The sequence below is a fragment of the Phyllostomus discolor genome, chromosome 2, assembly GCF_004126475.2.
Source record: "Phyllostomus discolor isolate MPI-MPIP mPhyDis1 chromosome 2, mPhyDis1.pri.v3, whole genome shotgun sequence".
Lineage (NCBI taxonomy): Eukaryota > Metazoa > Chordata > Mammalia > Chiroptera > Phyllostomidae > Phyllostomus > Phyllostomus discolor.
Window position 1 is genome coordinate 53,768,218 of NC_040904.2, and position 17,336 is coordinate 53,785,553.

General features: G+C 33.8%; 1 protein-coding gene and 1 pseudogene across 4 annotated transcripts in view; both read left to right on the forward strand.

Moving 5' to 3' along the window:
• Positions 1-17,336, forward strand: part of LOC114490857 (U2 snRNP associated SURP domain containing) — a 45,814-nt gene that overhangs the window by 14,685 nt on the left and 13,793 nt on the right. For 2 of the 4 annotated variants that reach the window (XM_036017876.1, XM_028504936.2), the window contains exons 7-21: positions 2,295-2,362; positions 2,885-2,979; positions 3,058-3,093; positions 3,182-3,264; positions 4,455-4,620; positions 4,802-5,013; positions 5,938-5,981; positions 9,083-9,187; positions 10,244-10,310; positions 10,387-10,550; positions 11,958-12,120; positions 12,511-12,590; positions 13,462-13,549; positions 15,046-15,168; positions 16,480-16,636. In XM_036017876.1, the coding sequence (XP_035873769.1) occupies positions 2,295-2,362; positions 2,885-2,979; positions 3,058-3,093; positions 3,182-3,264; positions 4,455-4,620; positions 4,802-5,013; positions 5,938-5,981; positions 9,083-9,187; positions 10,244-10,310; positions 10,387-10,550; positions 11,958-12,120; positions 12,511-12,590; positions 13,462-13,549; positions 15,046-15,168; positions 16,480-16,636 (1,651 nt within the window). The remainder of the gene's footprint in view (positions 1-2,294; positions 2,363-2,884; positions 2,980-3,057; positions 3,094-3,181; positions 3,265-4,454; positions 4,621-4,801; positions 5,014-5,937; positions 5,982-9,082; positions 9,188-10,243; positions 10,311-10,386; positions 10,551-11,957; positions 12,121-12,510; positions 12,591-13,461; positions 13,550-15,045; positions 15,169-16,479; positions 16,637-17,336) is intronic. The other 2 variants (XM_028504935.2, XM_036017877.1) reach the window with 2 other exon arrangements.
• On the forward strand, positions 10,558-11,677 carry LOC118498845 (annotated as a pseudogene).

Below are 17,336 nucleotides of genomic sequence, written 5' to 3' on the forward strand. Positions count from 1 at the left end.
TTTGCTATTGCTATACTTACATTGCTATGACTGTAGTTTACTCATAGCATATAGCATATGACAGTTTTTAGGTGTAAATGTAAAATGGTAAGATTGTATTTTTAAACAATTCTGAATTGAGGTATTTAAATCATATCAGTATGTGTAGTGTTAGTTACTTTGGAAGCTAAATGTACTCCAACAGTGTATTGTATCTAGAACAGTTGTGAAATTTATTTGGAATTGCTATCAGACACTTTCTTTTAAGTATTCTCAGTGTTAGTAGTTTTTATTTTTTGAGGGTGAGGTTTTTATGAGGGAAGGTAGGTAGATGTCATTTAGAATCAGGTTTGGTGAAGAAATACTATTACATTGAATAATGAGACTGATTATTCTTATATGACTTTTAAAATAGCTCTGAAAGCAGTTTTTAAAAAGGATGCTTTATTGATATGTAATTTGTATACCATAAAAATTCATCCTTATGAAGTACACAATTAAGTGATTTTTTTTTTTAGTATCTTTACTGTTGTGCAGCAACCACTGATCTCTAATTTCAGAACATTTTTATTATTTCAGAAAGCAACCTAATACCTATTTTTAGTTATCGCCAATCTCTGGCAAGCACTAATCTACTTTCTTTCTCTTTGGGTTTGTCAGTTCTGAACATTTTATGCAAATGGAGTCATACAGCATGTGGCTCTTTGTGTCTGGTTTCTTTGCATAATGTTTCAGGGTTCATCTGTGTTGTGGCATATATCAACACTTCATTCCTTTTTGTATTTGGATGATATTTCATATTATGGATATACCACATTGCTTATCTATTAGTCACTGGATGGACATTTGAGTTGTTTCCACATTTTGGCTATTGTAGAATAATGCTGCTATAAATATTTGCATATAGGCTTTTGTGTGGACATACATTTTTATTCCTTTATATATACCTAGGAGTGGTGTTGCTGGGTCATGTGGTAACTTCTATTTTAACTTCTTTAGAAACTGCCAAACTATTTTCCAAACTAGCCGTACCGTGATGTAGTCCTATTAGCAATGTATAAGTTTCCAGTTTTTCCGTAATTCATCAATACTTGTTAAAGTTGTTCATTTTAAAAATTTATTATCATCATCTTAGTGGGTGTGAAGTTGTACCTATTTGTCGTTTTGATTTACACTTCCCTAATGTTGTTGAACATTTCTGATGTATTTATCATCCATTCGTAGTCTTCTGTGGAAGTAAATGTCTTTTCAGATTCTTGGCACATTTTTTAATTTGCTTATTTATTTCTTGTTGGGTTGTAAGAATATTTTACACCTTCTGGAGTCAAGTTTCTTAACAGCTCTCTGATTTGCAGATGTTTTCTCCCATTCTGTGGGTTATCTTTGCACTTCTTTATAGTGTCCTTTGAGCCACTTAAGGTTAATTTTGATGTTCAGTTTATCAGTATTTTTTTCTTTTCACTTATGCTTTTGATATCATGTCTAAGAGATTGTTGCCTAATTTAAGGTCATGAAGGTTAACTTACGTGCTTTTCTCTTAAGATTTTATAGGTTTTGGCTTCTACATTTAACTCTGAATCATTTGAGTGAATTTTTTTATACAGGGGTGGGCAAAAGTAGGTGTACGGTTGTGAGTATGTGAAACACTTTATTATTCTTTTATTATTATTTATTAGTTATTGTATGGTTTATTTGTATTACAACTGTAAATCTACTTTAGTCCACTGCATATGGTGTGAAGTAAAGTTCCAGCTTCATTCTTTTTTGCATGTGGGTATTCAGTTGTCCTAGTACTATTTGTTAAAAAGACTTTTCTTCTCTTTTGAGTTACTTTGGCACTTTTAAGAAGTTATTCCAAAAGCAGTTTTCAAAGTAATTTTGTAAAAGAAATTCCAAAGATGTTATTGCTTCAGTAATCCAAGGATATTGTTTTGAGGGGTGCAATTTTTGGTAGTTGTTCATGACAGTTACTTTACATGGGAATTCAGTCACTTTGTAAGTTCATTAATTTTGCCCCCTGTTTCCTCCAACAGTAATATTTGGGCCTAGGTATCGCAGGCTTTTGGGGGCGAAGGGGCGTGAGGTTAGGCTCCTTTTAAAACTGCTGGTTGTTATTTTGTTTGTTTTTAAAATTGTTAAATTCTTAGTTTGAGAGAACAGGAAGGGGAACTGATAACAGAAGCATTCATTCTTTCTAATTTACATAATTAGAACATAATTGGCACTAAAATAAAAAATATTTAAAATGATTATTGAACCATTAGTTTTGTTTACCCTTCCTTTGTTTGAAGTATAACTTGTCATATCCTTCATAGCCACTGAAGAAAGGGGAGAAAGAAAAGAAAAAAAGCAATTTGGAACTCTTCAAAGAAGAATTGAAACAGTAAGTTTTCTAGTGCTGAGAATCAGAGGTAAACTGAGCTCATATTTACAGATGGCAGGTATGAAGAATGGACCATCCCAGTTAGTTACTACTAACTGGCTTACCATTTGGTGTTTTTTTAGATACTATAGGGGTATTTTGTGGGGTATGTTTGAAAATATATTAGCATTTCATCCAGCATCTAGTTTGCTTGTATTATGTGGATGCAATTGAATTGATTAACAGCCGGAGTCCTGTTTGCAGTGGAAACAATATAGTTACTGAAGTGTAGGGGTGAGGAATGGTCGAACTTAGCCAAGAAAAACCGATTCTTGGTGTCAGTGTTGAATTTCTTCCTCACTTTAAAAGTGGGCTTTGTATTTCATTGATTGTATGATATATTAGAAATTTTCTCTTAATTCTGTTATAGCTGAGGGTCTCTAATCTTTCATCTGAAGATGATACCTGGATAGATTCTATTTTTGTTAAATGTGAACAAATAAATTTTGGCTCATTATTAGTGATTGTAAATATTTTCAACAGAATTCAAGAAGAGCGCGATGAGAGACATAAAACAAAAGGCAGGTTAAGTCGATTTGAGCCGCCTCAGTCAGATTCTGATGGTCAGCGGCGTTCCAGTAAGTGACATTTGTTTTAGTGTTTACATTTGTGATTAGCTATTCTGAAAATTAAGAATTGTTTTCTTTCTTTTAAAGTGGATGCGCCTTCAAGAAGAAATAGATCATCTGGTGGTAATACAGTTTTTTGCTTTTTTAATTAATAGAAATTATCTAGACATTGTATTTTTCAGGTTATAATTTTTTTTTCTCTTTGCTTTAGTTCTTGATGACTATGCGCCTGGGTCACATGATGTGGGAGATCCAAGCACTACTAATTTATACCTTGGAAACATTAATCCACAGGTAATAATAGAAAAACTAAGATGAATGTTGGCTTACATGCTTTTATACTTTTTGAAGAACACTGCTTTGTCAAAAAAATCAATAAAGTTAAGAATCTGAAGTGAGCAAGTTTCATGGAACTAGAGTCTCAAGTTTTTTGCTGGTGTGGACTGAATTGTCTTGTAACACTTCTTAAAGGTTTGTCTCTTCTTTCTGTAACTGCACTATACTTACTCTGAATTTGAACAGTTTTACTAGGTGCTGCTTTTATTATCTGTCACATGAGGCTATGGTAAATGGTGGACGGTATCTTTTGAGACTACCTCCTGCTGATGCATAGCTTGCTTCCTTATGGGTTTCCTTCACCTTCCCCCTCCTCCCACCCCATAGTAACAAACTACTATTTGTACTTTCTGACTTTCATATTCTTAAAATTCCGTTCCCCGTGTCAGTGTTAATTGTGTTATAGGGAATGTAGTGGTGGTTATATGTAGAGTACTCTTTTAAATATTTTTTTAATTTTTAAAAAATTTTTATTGATTTTAGAGGGGGGAAGGGAAAGAGAAACATTGATTTGTTCTTCCACTTGTCTATGTATTCACTCGTTGCTTTTTGTATATGTGCCATGACCAGAGATCAGACCTGCAACCTTGGCATATCGGGAGGATGTGCTAACCAGCTGAGCTACTCGGCCAAGGCTCATAGTGTACTCTTTTTAAAAAGTGTGTGTATTTTTGGCCTTATTGTATATTTAGTGTTTTTTCTTGATTACATTGGTAGCTGAGTGCTGGAAAAAGAAAAGGTGATTAGATCCTGTTTTTTCTTTTAACTTCCAACAAACACTTCCTTCTTAACTTAAATGTGGTCATTACTGCTGCCTGAAAAAACATTGCTAAATGCCTAAACAGACTTATTTGAGATGCAGGATCTCCAAAGGGGGATGAGGGGAAGTAAAGGTGTGCTTTTGATTTTTCTAGCCACCCAGCCCCATCACCCTGTCTACTAGTTTATATAAAATAGTGTTTCTTGTATGAAAAGATTTGTGAATGCCCCATTGGGGCAGGATTTGATTTATGCAGAGGGCCTAGTACTTGAATGGGAAAATGTGGCATTAATATGTTTCTTCATTTTGCAGAAACTACTTTGCTTTTTGTTGCATAGAATTCTTTTCTCTCTCTTTTTTACATACACAAACTTACGACTTTTAATAGATGAATGAAGAAATGCTGTGCCAAGAATTTGGAAGATTTGGACCATTAGCCAGTGTGAAAATTATGTGGCCTCGGACTGATGAAGAAAGAGCGAGAGAGAGAAATTGTGGTTTTGTGGCCTTTATGAATAGAAGAGATGCCGAAAGAGCTTTAAAAAATTTAAATGGTAAGAAAATTATTTGTTTATAGAATTCAGACACTTTTTTTGTGCGTTCTGTAAAGTATTTATAAAATCAGAGGAAAAAAAGTATCAGAAATGGAAAGGTTAAAAATTAATTAAGCTGCAGAAATCTTGTATTTTCTTTTGTGAGTTACTACCAAGGTAACTGCTCTTTTCTTTCTTGCAGGAAAGATGATTATGTCTTTTGAAATGAAGTTAGGTTGGGGTAAAGCTGTGCCTATTCCTCCACACCCAATATACATTCCGCCTTCTATGATGGAACATACGCTTCCCCCACCTCCATCAGGACTGCCTTTTAATGCGCAGCCTAGAGAGCGGTTAAAAAATCCCAATGCTCCCATGTTACCGCCACCTAAAAACAAGGAGGATTTTGAGAAGGTAATTTTAAAAATGTACATAGGGCCGCATATATTTGTAAATACTAAATCTGTGGTAGTATTTCTTTTCAACAATTTTCTAGAAAATGTGTAATTGTGTTTGGCAACTCTTAAGTAGATGTGTTCCCTGCCTTAGCCCATGGACACCCTGTTTGAAATACTAGGTCTTATTATTGTGGCTACCATTCCTTTTTGACCACTTATTAAGTTCTCCTCCCTTCCCCATTTATCCACTGTTGTATCCTGGTTTGCTTAAGTACAGTATCTAAATTTACTTTGTTCTGAGAAAGTGATGATTTTGTACTTAGTTAAGTGACTTTTCAGTTAGAAAGACCTCCTAAATAGTTAAACTGTTTGGATGACAGGTAGCTAACTTAGTTCTCAAGATCTGAGGTATTAGAATATTTGAGAGCAAATGTGGTTTTTAAAAAACATTAACTCTAGAAAAAGCAAAGGGTGAGTATTTTCTTTTTATTAAACATAAAACCAACTTAATTTCAAGTTATAAAGAATTTGTTGGTTGCATTATGAATTAATTAATTACACCAAATGTCAGGGCTGGTTTTAAAGGCTTGGGAACAAAGTAGCAAACTGTGTTATGGTCAGAAGCAAACAGTTAATTATTTCACAAATTAAAATCTTTATCTGATAATTCTCAGTGTAGTACCTATTGCAGTGCATTGATGTGCATTCTGGCAGGAATGTTCTGATTCTTTGCATTTGGTGAACATTTATTGTTCACTGGACACAAACATTTTGCTTTTATGTAATTGCTTAGTGTATAATTACTTCAAAAGCAGTGATTGCCTGCAAAACTTGTGATTAGATGTGTAGTATTTTCAATGCATATGTATATTTTTGCTTGTTACTTGTTAACAATACTCACATATTCTATGTTTATTATCTGATGTGACTTCATATACAGACTCTGTCGCAAGCCATAGTCAAAGTGGTTATCCCAACAGAAAGGTACATGTTTTTCTTTATTATTACTGATCTAAATATAGACAATATCCCCTTCTGAATTAAAAAAAAATGGTGTTGAGGAAAAGGTGATATCTTGACTGAGCAATGGTTTCTTCCCAGTACTTTTTTTGGGGATATTTGAAATTTAACTAACTTTAGTATACTGTGCAATTTTATGTCATTATCTGTTTTGTTTTTATTGTCACCATTGTAGGGAACTTTATAGCTTTAGTAGTTAGAATGTGTTTAATAGATTTAATCTGGTGGTGTTAGTCTTAATCATATTAGATTATTGTGATGGTGAAATAGGGGTTTTAAATGTATCTTAAATTTTAGATAATGTTATAGTTTGACCCAGTTATTTTTTTCTTTGTTTCTGAATTGTCTGTGTGTAATATGCAATCTTAGTCTAGTTTCCTTATGGAAGGCATAGCTTTACTTTTTTCTGATTGATTAAGGAATTCCTGTTTTCATGAACACTGAACATACTAGAAACTTTTAAAAATGATAACAAAGGTGTTTGGAAATCTTTTATTTTCCTTTTTTTCCCAACATGATGTTGAAACAGAAGAATTCATGCTGTAGGTATGCTCTTGCTCAGTCAAGCTAAGCCTTTTCCCAAACACAGGAACACAACACTGGTTGAATAATAAATGAACACAAAAGAATACCAAATTCTCTTTGACATTGGCCTTGGTGAGCAACACCAGCTGAACTGTCTGCGGCAGCGGGGGACCAGGAAAACATCATGGGATGGATTGGGAAAGTATACAGTTTTTGACCAGACATTGGTACGATCAACTCCAATAAATGTGGTTTTATTATAACTGAGAAACAATTTTTTTGTTGTTGTTGCCCAGAATAAGATAATTACCATTTTAAAATAAAATAGTGCACTTAAATGTCACCTTTTTGTACTACACTGTTTCATCCTGGTAGAAAAGTCACCCTTTTTAAAATAAGAAACACATAATCCTTAACGAAAAAGAGTGTGATAACATTTATTTAATAATGTTGAGTTCAAGTTAGGAACAACTAATTGTCAGATTCTGATTTTAAATAATTGTATGCAACATTTTAAAACTTCTTTTAAACTCTAAATTTTCTAAAAATAGATTTTATAGTTACAAGCCTGTTTAAAACTCTGGTGGGTTTTTTTCTTCTACTGATAAATCATTCACAGGAAAATATTTTGTAGCATTCAGAAAGCATATATCAAGTAGTACCTTTACATGTGGCTCAGCTTCTTTCTGAACTAAATGTTGAGTACATTTTGCTAAAAAGTCTTGATTCACCATTAGAATGATTTCTTTAAAACTTGCTAAACCATTTTTTTTGTCTATCTTTAATACCTAAATCAAATTGCTTTTGACTTAATTCATACAAGTTTCTGAATGTATAGCAGTTATCCACCTAGAAATTGATTTTTATATATTATGATACATACAATTTCCTTCACTTTAATTTGACACATACCAGTGGGAGTTTTGCAACTGAATCATAACTTCACACTATGTCCCTTCCTTCAAAATTATATCATTAACTACGGATCTGAGAATACATTCATTCTCATTTGGATAATTCATTCTCATTTGGATATCAAGAACTGCAGATTTGCAGAGCAATTAATTCTTCTGTAAAAGAAAAATAGTTGTTAGATTTAAAATTAATGTTTTTTAGCTTTCTGTTTAACAATTTGAAGTTGAATCAGTAGTTTTTAAATGTGTAGTTTCCCCTTTGTAAAGATTTAAACCTTCGTAGAATTTTTTTGACCTCTTTAGGACCCTTTAGGTAGTCAAAAATTCATTTTTTTCACTATGTAGAGATTTTAGTGTCCACTTAAGTAGGTTTGTTTGAAAACTGTGAGAAAATAATTATAATCACCATGAGATAAACTATTTTACTGTTCATGTACTCTGAAGCAGGCATTCTAGAGCCAAAAAAATCTGTCTTATTCTATAACTATATATTTATTTATATTCTAGCAGTTACATAAACTTAATTTCTTGATTTGAGCTGAGAATGCCAAAGGTGTAATTTAGTGTGTGCCTTGTATAAGAGCCAATATCCTTTTGCTTTTCCCAATTATTTCCCAGCTCTATGCTGGGGAATTGGTGAAATGAAAAATTAATAACAGCTTACAATAAGTTGAGTCATTTTGCCTGACATAATCCATGACTAAAATTCTATTTGGAGTCTAATAAGGTATAATGTGGTTTTAGGACTCAGCTTCAGATTTTAAAAATAAAGGCTTTCTATGAGCCTAACCCATAAAATAAATGTATTAAAAAGTTACTTGTTTATTTTTGGCTTAAATACTGAAAAGTAATTGTTATGAAAAATGTGAAGGGCATCCCCCCATGGCCCTTATTTTGGAATATTTTAGAAAGAGGACTCCATTTAAGGCTGTGACAATATAATTACTTCATTGATTCATAATAGACAGGCAAAATTATACATGTCATGAATTGTGTGAACTAGTTGGAAGTGTGGTCCAAAGGGATGTTGCCTCATTAAAGGTCAGATTTAATGAAAACTCCATCTGCTATATGTGTACCAGAAAAATCACAGGAGTTAGATGGATTTTTTATTAGGTCAGGCCTTGTATTTGTTAAATGGCTTTATATTTTTATAAATGATAGTGATGTGCATAACATTTGAATACCACCACAAAGGTGCTTGGTTTAGTAATATTTTCTTTTAAAACTGAGCTAGTATATAAGATTTTAGATGGCTATGATAACATGTAAGCTCTAAGTTACTGATACTGCGAATTTGCAGCTTTCTAATTAGTTGTGATTCATAATTTAATGTTTTGCATTTGGAAAGTGAAATTAAGTGGCATTTAGAAAATTAAATCTTTATTACTATGAAGCTGTGTTGTGGTTTCCTACCCTCCCTTTACCTTTCCTCCCCCTCCCACTCCCTGTCCCCACTGTCCCACTCCCTCTTTAATGCACAAGTCTCCAGGGTACTTTTTGGTATAAAATTCTCCATTAGTCAGCAGAATAATTTTTTTCTGCACAATATAGTAACTTAGTCAAGTGTAGTTTTATATAGTGGTAGGTCTGAATCCATTTTCTTTAACTTTGTTGTTGTTGTAGGAATTTGCTCGCCCTGATACATCGAATGATAGAGTTTGTTGTACGTGAAGGGCCAATGTTTGAAGCTATGATTATGAACAGAGAAATCAACAATCCCATGTTCAGGTGTGCATTTTTTTTAATGTGATAAAATACCCATATAAAATTTACCATTTTTATGTGTCCAGTTCAGCGGCGTTATGTATGTTCACGTTGTTGTGTAACCATCACCACTGTCTATCTCCAGAACTTTTCTCATCTTCCACAACTGACACCTTGTGCCGCTTAACCAACAACTCCCCATTCTCTTGGTCCCCGGGTCCTGTCAGTCACCATTCTGCCATGTGTCTTTGAATTTGGTCACTCTGGGTACCTCATCTAAGTGGGATTAGATAGTGTTTGTGCTTTTGTGACTGATTTATTTCACTTAGCGTAATGTCTTTAAGGGTCATCCATGTTGTAGCATTTGTCAAATTTCATTACTTTTAAGTTTGAAATATATTCCATAGCATGTATGGGCCATGTTTCATTTATCATGAGGCATGCCTTTTAAAAATACTTTTTGCTTCATTTTGGAATTACAGATATTTCCAAGAGTAAAGTTCTGAAACTTTCAGGTTATTTTGCAATGGAGTGAGAAGGCCATTTTAATTAATTGGACTAGAATGATCTTTCATTTAGTTAATTAAATAGCATTGTTTTAAGCATTCTGTAGGAGGAAAAAACATTTTATTCTTTTCAATGAAAGAATCTCTTAAGTGAGATACAGTAGAACAAAAAAGATTTATAGGAAATTGCTTATCTTCTGAATAGATATGCTACCTAAGACATTCAGTTAACACTTTCTTAAGTAGTTTAAAAGCCTGTCTTTGAAATTATATCTTGGGAAAGTATCTTCATTGTCAGACACAGTATCTGACACATGACTGTTCAATAAAATTATAAGACTTGGCAAGATACGTGCATGCCTTTTTTAGTCATGAAGGCAGTCAGTCTGAGGCTGGGGTGAGGAAGGGCGCAGATGGCACATGGCATGAGTAAGAATTTCTCTTTAGCAGTTTTTGCTTTGGTTTGACTTATTTGGTTTTGTCTCAATAGGCAAATAATGGTTCTCATCTGTTTATATTTACTTGAATACAGTTCTTTGTTAAAGAATATGATGTTTAATTTGTTTTATTTTAGATTCTTGTTTGAAAACCAGACACCAGCCCATGTTTACTATAGGTGGAAGCTTTACTCTATTCTGCAGGCAAGTAGAATCAATTACTTTGTTAATTTTGACTGAGATACTGGTGCTTTCTGATAACATTCTGGGTATTTGTTAGGGAGATTCTCCAACTAAGTGGCGGACAGAAGACTTTCGTATGTTCAAAAATGGATCTTTTTGGAGGCCACCACCATTAAATCCATACCTGCATGGGATGTCAGAAGAGCAAGAAACAGAAGCTTTTGTAGAGGAGCCTAGTAAAAAGGGAGCACTTAAGGAAGAGTAAGATTGTTTTCCTTTCTGTTACATATTCGGAATAGTCGCTTTAATGGTTGCTTTAATTAATGATCTTACTAAGATGTTAACCTTAATTAAACTTTTTTAACATGTGTTTAAAATGGTAGCATCTCATCATATACTTCATAATTTTAAACCTCTTAGCAAGTATAAATGTGTACTCTATGGACCTTGACCTCTTCCTACTGACAAAATTAGTGATGATCTTTTTAAGCAGTGATTCTCTGGTAATGGAATACTTCAGATTCTTACAGAAATTATCTCGAGAGTCTTAGAGTTTTTGCCTCTGAATGCACCCTAAAGAGGAAAATTTACTCTATGACCAAGTGAGGTCAGATGGTTGACTGTTTAAAGCCTTTTTACAGAGTTTGCAGAGGGGGGCCACCCTGGATGCATGTTATTATTAGTGCTCAGTCAGCTCTGGTACAGTGCAGTTGCCCTAGCTCAATAGGCAGAAACATCTTTTTCCAAATGGTTGCTGAAGATGGCAGAGAGGCAGGTCATGGCGTTTGATGGCCAAGGCCATCTCCTGGGTGTCTAGTTGCCATTGTGGCCAGGCAGGTACTGCTGGGCAAGATGTTGGTGGTTGTGTGTTGTGAGGGCATCAGTATTTCTGGTAGTTCGTGTAGAAACAAGTATAAATACCTGGCCATTCTCTGCAAGTGGATGAACAACAACCCACCCCGAAATGCTACCACTTCCCAGCCGCTAGTGGCATGTTTTCACAGATTGTAAGGCATGCCAAGTGAGGCCAGGCTGCTCTGGCCTCCTGAAGGCATTTGATAGGATCCCTCCACCCTGTGACATGAAAAGTGAATGGTGGTTCCTGCGGCCCTCAAGGTTGGGCATCTGAAGCATACATGGAAGTTTGCCTACCTAGGACCCTGGCTCATGAGCTTGGCTGGAAGTACCAGGTAGTCACAGCCATTCTGGAGGAGAAAGAGGAAGGAGAAGGCCCAGGTCCAGGAAAATTATTCCTCCTCATATAAGTTTTTCAAAAAATGAAACATATTTGGGGGACTTATTACAAATCAGATTTAATGTAATTTAATCATCAGAATTGTTTTACTGTTTGGGTTTTATTTTTATTTTTTTAAAGATTTTATTTATTTTTAGAGAGAGGGGAAGGAAGGGAGAAAGAGAGGGGGGAAATGATGTGTGGTTGCCTCTCACATCCCCCCTATCTAGGACCCAGCCCGTAACCCAGGCATGTTCCCTGACTGGGAATTGAACCCGCAGCCCTTTGGTTCACAGGCAGGGACTCAGTTCACTGAACCAGACCAGCCGGGTACTGTTTGGGTTATAAAGAAAGTTAGTTTATGAGTAGAAACTATAATGATATTTGAAATTTATATTTAAAAATGTTTATAATTTTACAAAATTTGTATTTAGACAGAGGGACAAATTAGAAGAAATCCTGCGGGGGTTAACTCCAAGGAAGAATGATATTGGAGATGCGATGGTTTTTTGTCTAAATAATGCTGAAGCTGCTGAAGAAATAGTGGATTGTATTACTGAGTCATTGTCTATCTTAAAGACACCCCTTCCCAAAAAGGTATGGGAATGATTTTTCTTTATGGGACATTTAATTAAGTAAAAGGGAGATAATAGTTGACTTTTTGAATTGAGATTGGTTTCCTTTTTACATGAAGAACTTGACTGAAGAGATCTTTCCTATGCAGTCTTGTCATATTAATTGACACACAAGTTATCAACAGATTGAAATGTAAATTTTTTACATATTTTATCCCTGCAAAATCATGCTTGTGGTGATGTTGAATTTCTTATTAACTATTCTAATTAGTCTTGATTATTAAATTATAAATAATCATTAGCTATATGACACTGATTCCAAAAAATTCAATATGAAAATTTTTTTCTAGATAAGTTGTTTGCTCATGGATTTCATTTTTAATCAGTTTTATGTTATCTTTTGGTGTTCTAGATTGCTAGATTATATTTGGTTTCTGATGTTTTGTACAACTCTTCAGCAAAAGTTGCCAATGCTTCATATTATAGAAAATTGTAAGTATAATATTATAAAGTGATATTCCTGAAATTATTTAAGGGTAAGGAGTTCAGAAGAGAGGATTGTTTTGTTGACACTCCAACAATAAGAAATAATTTAAATTTCTTTGTAGGCATAGGACTTCTAAAAAAATTGGATTGCATTCATTGAGTAAAACCAATTTAAAATAGTAGTAACTCTGTTTTTATTGAATATCTAGACACTCGTATAATAAATAAGCTGAAACAATATAAATAATACCAAACAAAGGAAGAAACAAAAGACAAAGCATTAACTATAGAATATGTGTTTTCTTCTGTTTTGTTGAAGTTCATTGCTAATGTTTCCCTAGAAGACAATCAGAAATTATGTTGCTCTACTGTAATTAACATATAACTCTTATGTAGTTTCCCAGAGTTCCTTTTTGGTGTTTAATTTATGAATTGAGGGCATTTTTCTCTAGCAGTTGACTATGAAAAGAAATTTGGAGGTGTGGATTCTAATCTTAGCTTTGCTATTAGTTTTTTTGCCTTGGAAAAGTCACTTAACTTTTTTGTTTCCTTCTTCATAAAACAAAAAGATATCAGACTAAATGGCTAAAAGTGTTCTAGATGTAAAATTTCTTCCTAATCCAGGGAACTGCTACTTAAGACTCTTGGGGATTTCATAGGAGAAAAATTCAGAACTATAGGAGTTAAAGCAGTTCAAATACAGTTTTAGAATTGTTTAGTTCTTGATTTTTCAAAAAAAGATTACTTAATTTACTTATAAGTTTGTTTTTGTTTTTTTTTTTTTTGTTAAGTGCAGGAGGGGTTTGAGTAGCATGCCAAAGTAGATAGGGATTTTTGAACAAATTCTATTGTAAAGAATATATTATTTCAATTTCAGTTTTGAAACAAAGTTATGTCAGATATTTTCAGACCTCAATGCTACCTATCGTACAATTCAAGGCCATTTACAATCTGAAAACTTTAAGGTATGTTTACTGTTTTCATTATTTTGCCTTAGCGTTGTATATAGGGGTGAGGGCTGGGAAGCACCTTGGAGGGCTAGGAAAGTACATACGACAAGTATAAAATATAACTTACATGTTCCAGAAATTATTTTAAAATTTACTGCAGTGTTACTTTCATTATCAAAAAAATCTGAAATTTTAAAATATATGATCTAGTGTTATTTTGCTGAGTGTTTGCTTTAGTTTTAAGTATTTTATTTAAATAGAATATTAGTCTTTTTTTCTAAAAACACATTCAGAAGATCACTTGTTTCATAATGGCATACAATAATGAACCACGTAATGGTGCCGGTAGTTCTATAAGATTATAACGGAGCTGGAAAACTCGTAGCCCAGTGACATTGTAGCCATATAAAAATACAGTCCATACATACAATTATGTATAATCCATGGTACTTGATAATGATAAGAAACAACTGTGTTACTGGTTTATGTATTTACTGTACTTTTACTGTTATTTTAAAGTATACTCTTTATTAAAAAATATTTGCTGTAAAATAGTATGTTGTATTATCTGGCAGCAGCCTCATAAATCTCTTGAATGTCATTTTCTCTTGTGCTTGATTTAATCTCATGTTTTGTGCAGTATCACGCTGTATAGGCTTGTAGCCCAGGAGCAGTAGGCTGTACCATAGAGCCGAGGTGTGTAGTAGCTGTACCATCTAGGCGTGTGTGTACACTGTATGATGTTTGCATGGTGATGGAATGGCCAAACGATGCGTTCCTCAGGGTGTATCCCTGTTGTTAGGCAGTCCATGACTTGTATAATTTGGATTAGGAACGAACATTTCAGTTATTCATGTTTACAAAGTATATGCATAATTGTTTTTTATAACCTTAAGCTGCAAACCAGTGTTAAGAAAAACCAAACAGAAAACCTTATAATTGAGTAAATAGATATACTTTCATAGTAAGAAGATTTTTATAAGGAAATTGTTTAGCTTGTGAAGATGCCCAATGATCCCATCATTTAGGGGATTCAAACAAACAACTCCACTTAAAAATGTGTTGACTTAAATGTTAACCATAAGTAGAGTTTATATAAAGAGGCTTAGGGATGGGACGGAAAAAAGTCTGAGAATTAGGAAGTCCTTCATTGGATCATAAAGAAATTTGGGTCAAAACTTGCCTGCTTTGCTATCCAGCTTTTACAAGTTTCTAAGATAGTGTGTCTGAGAATGTGGCCTTATGCGTACCACTAGTATATATGGGACATTGGTCTTAGGTGATCAAGGGCAAATAGTAACTGCTTCTTTTTCATTATATTTATTTTGAGTTTTTTAAATTAAAATGTGGCATTGATTTGTTAAAAACATGGTGATGATAGTTTTTCTTTAAATTTTAAAAATGTTGGTTTAAAGAAAAATTTAGCAAAGTGTGATGTTAATTTTCATGTGATAAGATTTGAGATATATTGTCCTAAATAATAATTCATTGTCTTTTTCCTTTTTATATAGCAACGGGTAATGACATGCTTTAGAGCATGGGAAGACTGGGCAATTTATCCAGAACCATTTTTGATCAAACTACAAAATATTTTCTTAGGACTTGTAAATATTATTGAAGAAAAGGAAACAGAGGTAGGCACTCAGTGTATTTGTCTGATTATTTTATTTATTGATTTGAGAGAGAGGAGAGGAAGGGGGTTAGAGAGAAAAAGATTTGTTGTTCCACTTTTCTGCATTCATTGGTTGATTCTTTTATATGCTCTGACTGGGGATCGAACCTGCAACCTTGGCATTACCAGGACAATGCTCTAACCAACCTGGTTAGTGCCTTGTCTGACTATTTAAAAACTTAGTTACTGGGGATGTTGTGGAGGTGTGATATGTTAGAGATGTAGCATTTCTTTGTGAAAATATTTACTCTTCACCACTAAATAGTGGATTTTGTTACTGGAATTCTAAGAACCCAGGAGTTGAGATTATGTGTAACAGGAATTCTCTGTTTTGTGTCCTTATGTGAAAATTGGTGACTGGCTTTTATTTGATGACATGAAAAGATTTATAATATTTTAGTAGAAAAAAGTAATAGAGCAATATATATAGCACGATTTCACTTTGTTAGAGTAAAGATAGCTATATAATAAATATGTACATGAAAAGATGTACCACAATGATAGTGGATTCTATTCATCACCATTCTGTGCTTTTTACCTCCTCAGTAGTTCTTGAATCCTTCATCTTTATTTCTATAATTCTAATCCAGCCATCATATTTCCCCTTTCATACTTACAAGATCCTCCTAATTGGCCTCCCTCCTGCTCCAACGACATGGTCCTTGTTTCAGTTTCTTAAATGTATAGGTGTCCTCCTACCATAGACCTTTGTACATGTTTCCCCCTCTTTCTAGAACATCTTTCCTGTACCTGAGATCTTCAGACCTGAATTTAAGCATAACTTCATAGATTCTTTTCTAACCTCTGTAGGTAAAACCTACTTCTTGTATATGCCTACTTATTACGTACTCTTAATAGTATGATATCCTGTGATATCAGTAGTATCCTCTTTGTTATAGCAGTCACCCTAGTTGCAGTCACATGTGAACTGTTGTGATTATCTGTTTGCTTGGTTCCCCTCTCCTCCCAAATTCTAAGCTCTATGACAGAAGGGACCAAGGGACCGAGCGTGTTTTTACTCATCGTTGTATCCACAGAGCCTCACATGGTGTGTGGCATCAGTAAGCCCTTGGTAAATATTTGATAAATAATACACAGATGAGTGCTGCTTCTTTGTCAGACTGGATGATAAAATGTATTATGTCCTCATTGGACCTGGGCATGTGGGTATCCAGTTGGTTGGCTTGTACTGGATTGCAGATTAATCTTTAGTAATATGACTTCAGCAAGTTAAAGAAAATGTTACAATACTATAGTATGTGTGTTTCCACAGGATGTGCCAGATGACCTTGATGGTGCCCCTATAGAGGAAGAGCTTGATGGTGCACCTTTAGAAGATGTAGATGGAATTCCTATTGATGCTGCTCCCATTGATGATCTTGATGGAGTCCCTATAAAGAATTTTGATGATGATCTTGATGGAGTACCTTGTAAGTTCAGATTTCAGACTGATTAAATCTAGCTAATAAGTTTGATTCCAAAACTTTGATTTCCAACAAGATGATATGGAAGAAGGTTATAATTTCTGTTTAAAGTGTCAGACATTAACTTTTTTCTGTTTTTTATTTCTGCCTTTTCAGAATTCATATAGCCAGTAATACAATTAACTGTATAACAAGGAAAAAGGTTTTCTTGTCACATTTCTTTGGACAGTTAGCCTTTTATATGAACAAATTTTTCCTTTTGTCTTGTCAGGAAACTATAAGTAGAACTTTGTGCTCATTGTTTTTATAATCTCAGGTGCCTGGTTTGATCAGTTCTGTTTTTATTATTAGTCTTTCTAACTAATAGGTTCAGTTTTCCTAGCTGCCTAAAATCAGTTTTGGAAGTAAGAATTACACATAATTGTCATTACATTTGAATTATGTTGGTATTGAACAGTTTCTGAAATCCATGGTTTAAGCAGTAATTAAGTAAAGGTATTAAATATTGTTTTACTTTCTTCTCCATTTGCTTGAAATAATGATAACCTATGTGTTGATTTATATACTTTTTAAAAATTGGATTTCAGATGCAGAAAATTAGATTAGTCATAATACTTGTTTTTGGAACTCGAGGTATTGGTTCATGTGTGGCCTTATTTTACTTTTAGTATAGTGTACTTAATAGTATAGTGTGGCACTTTTCAGC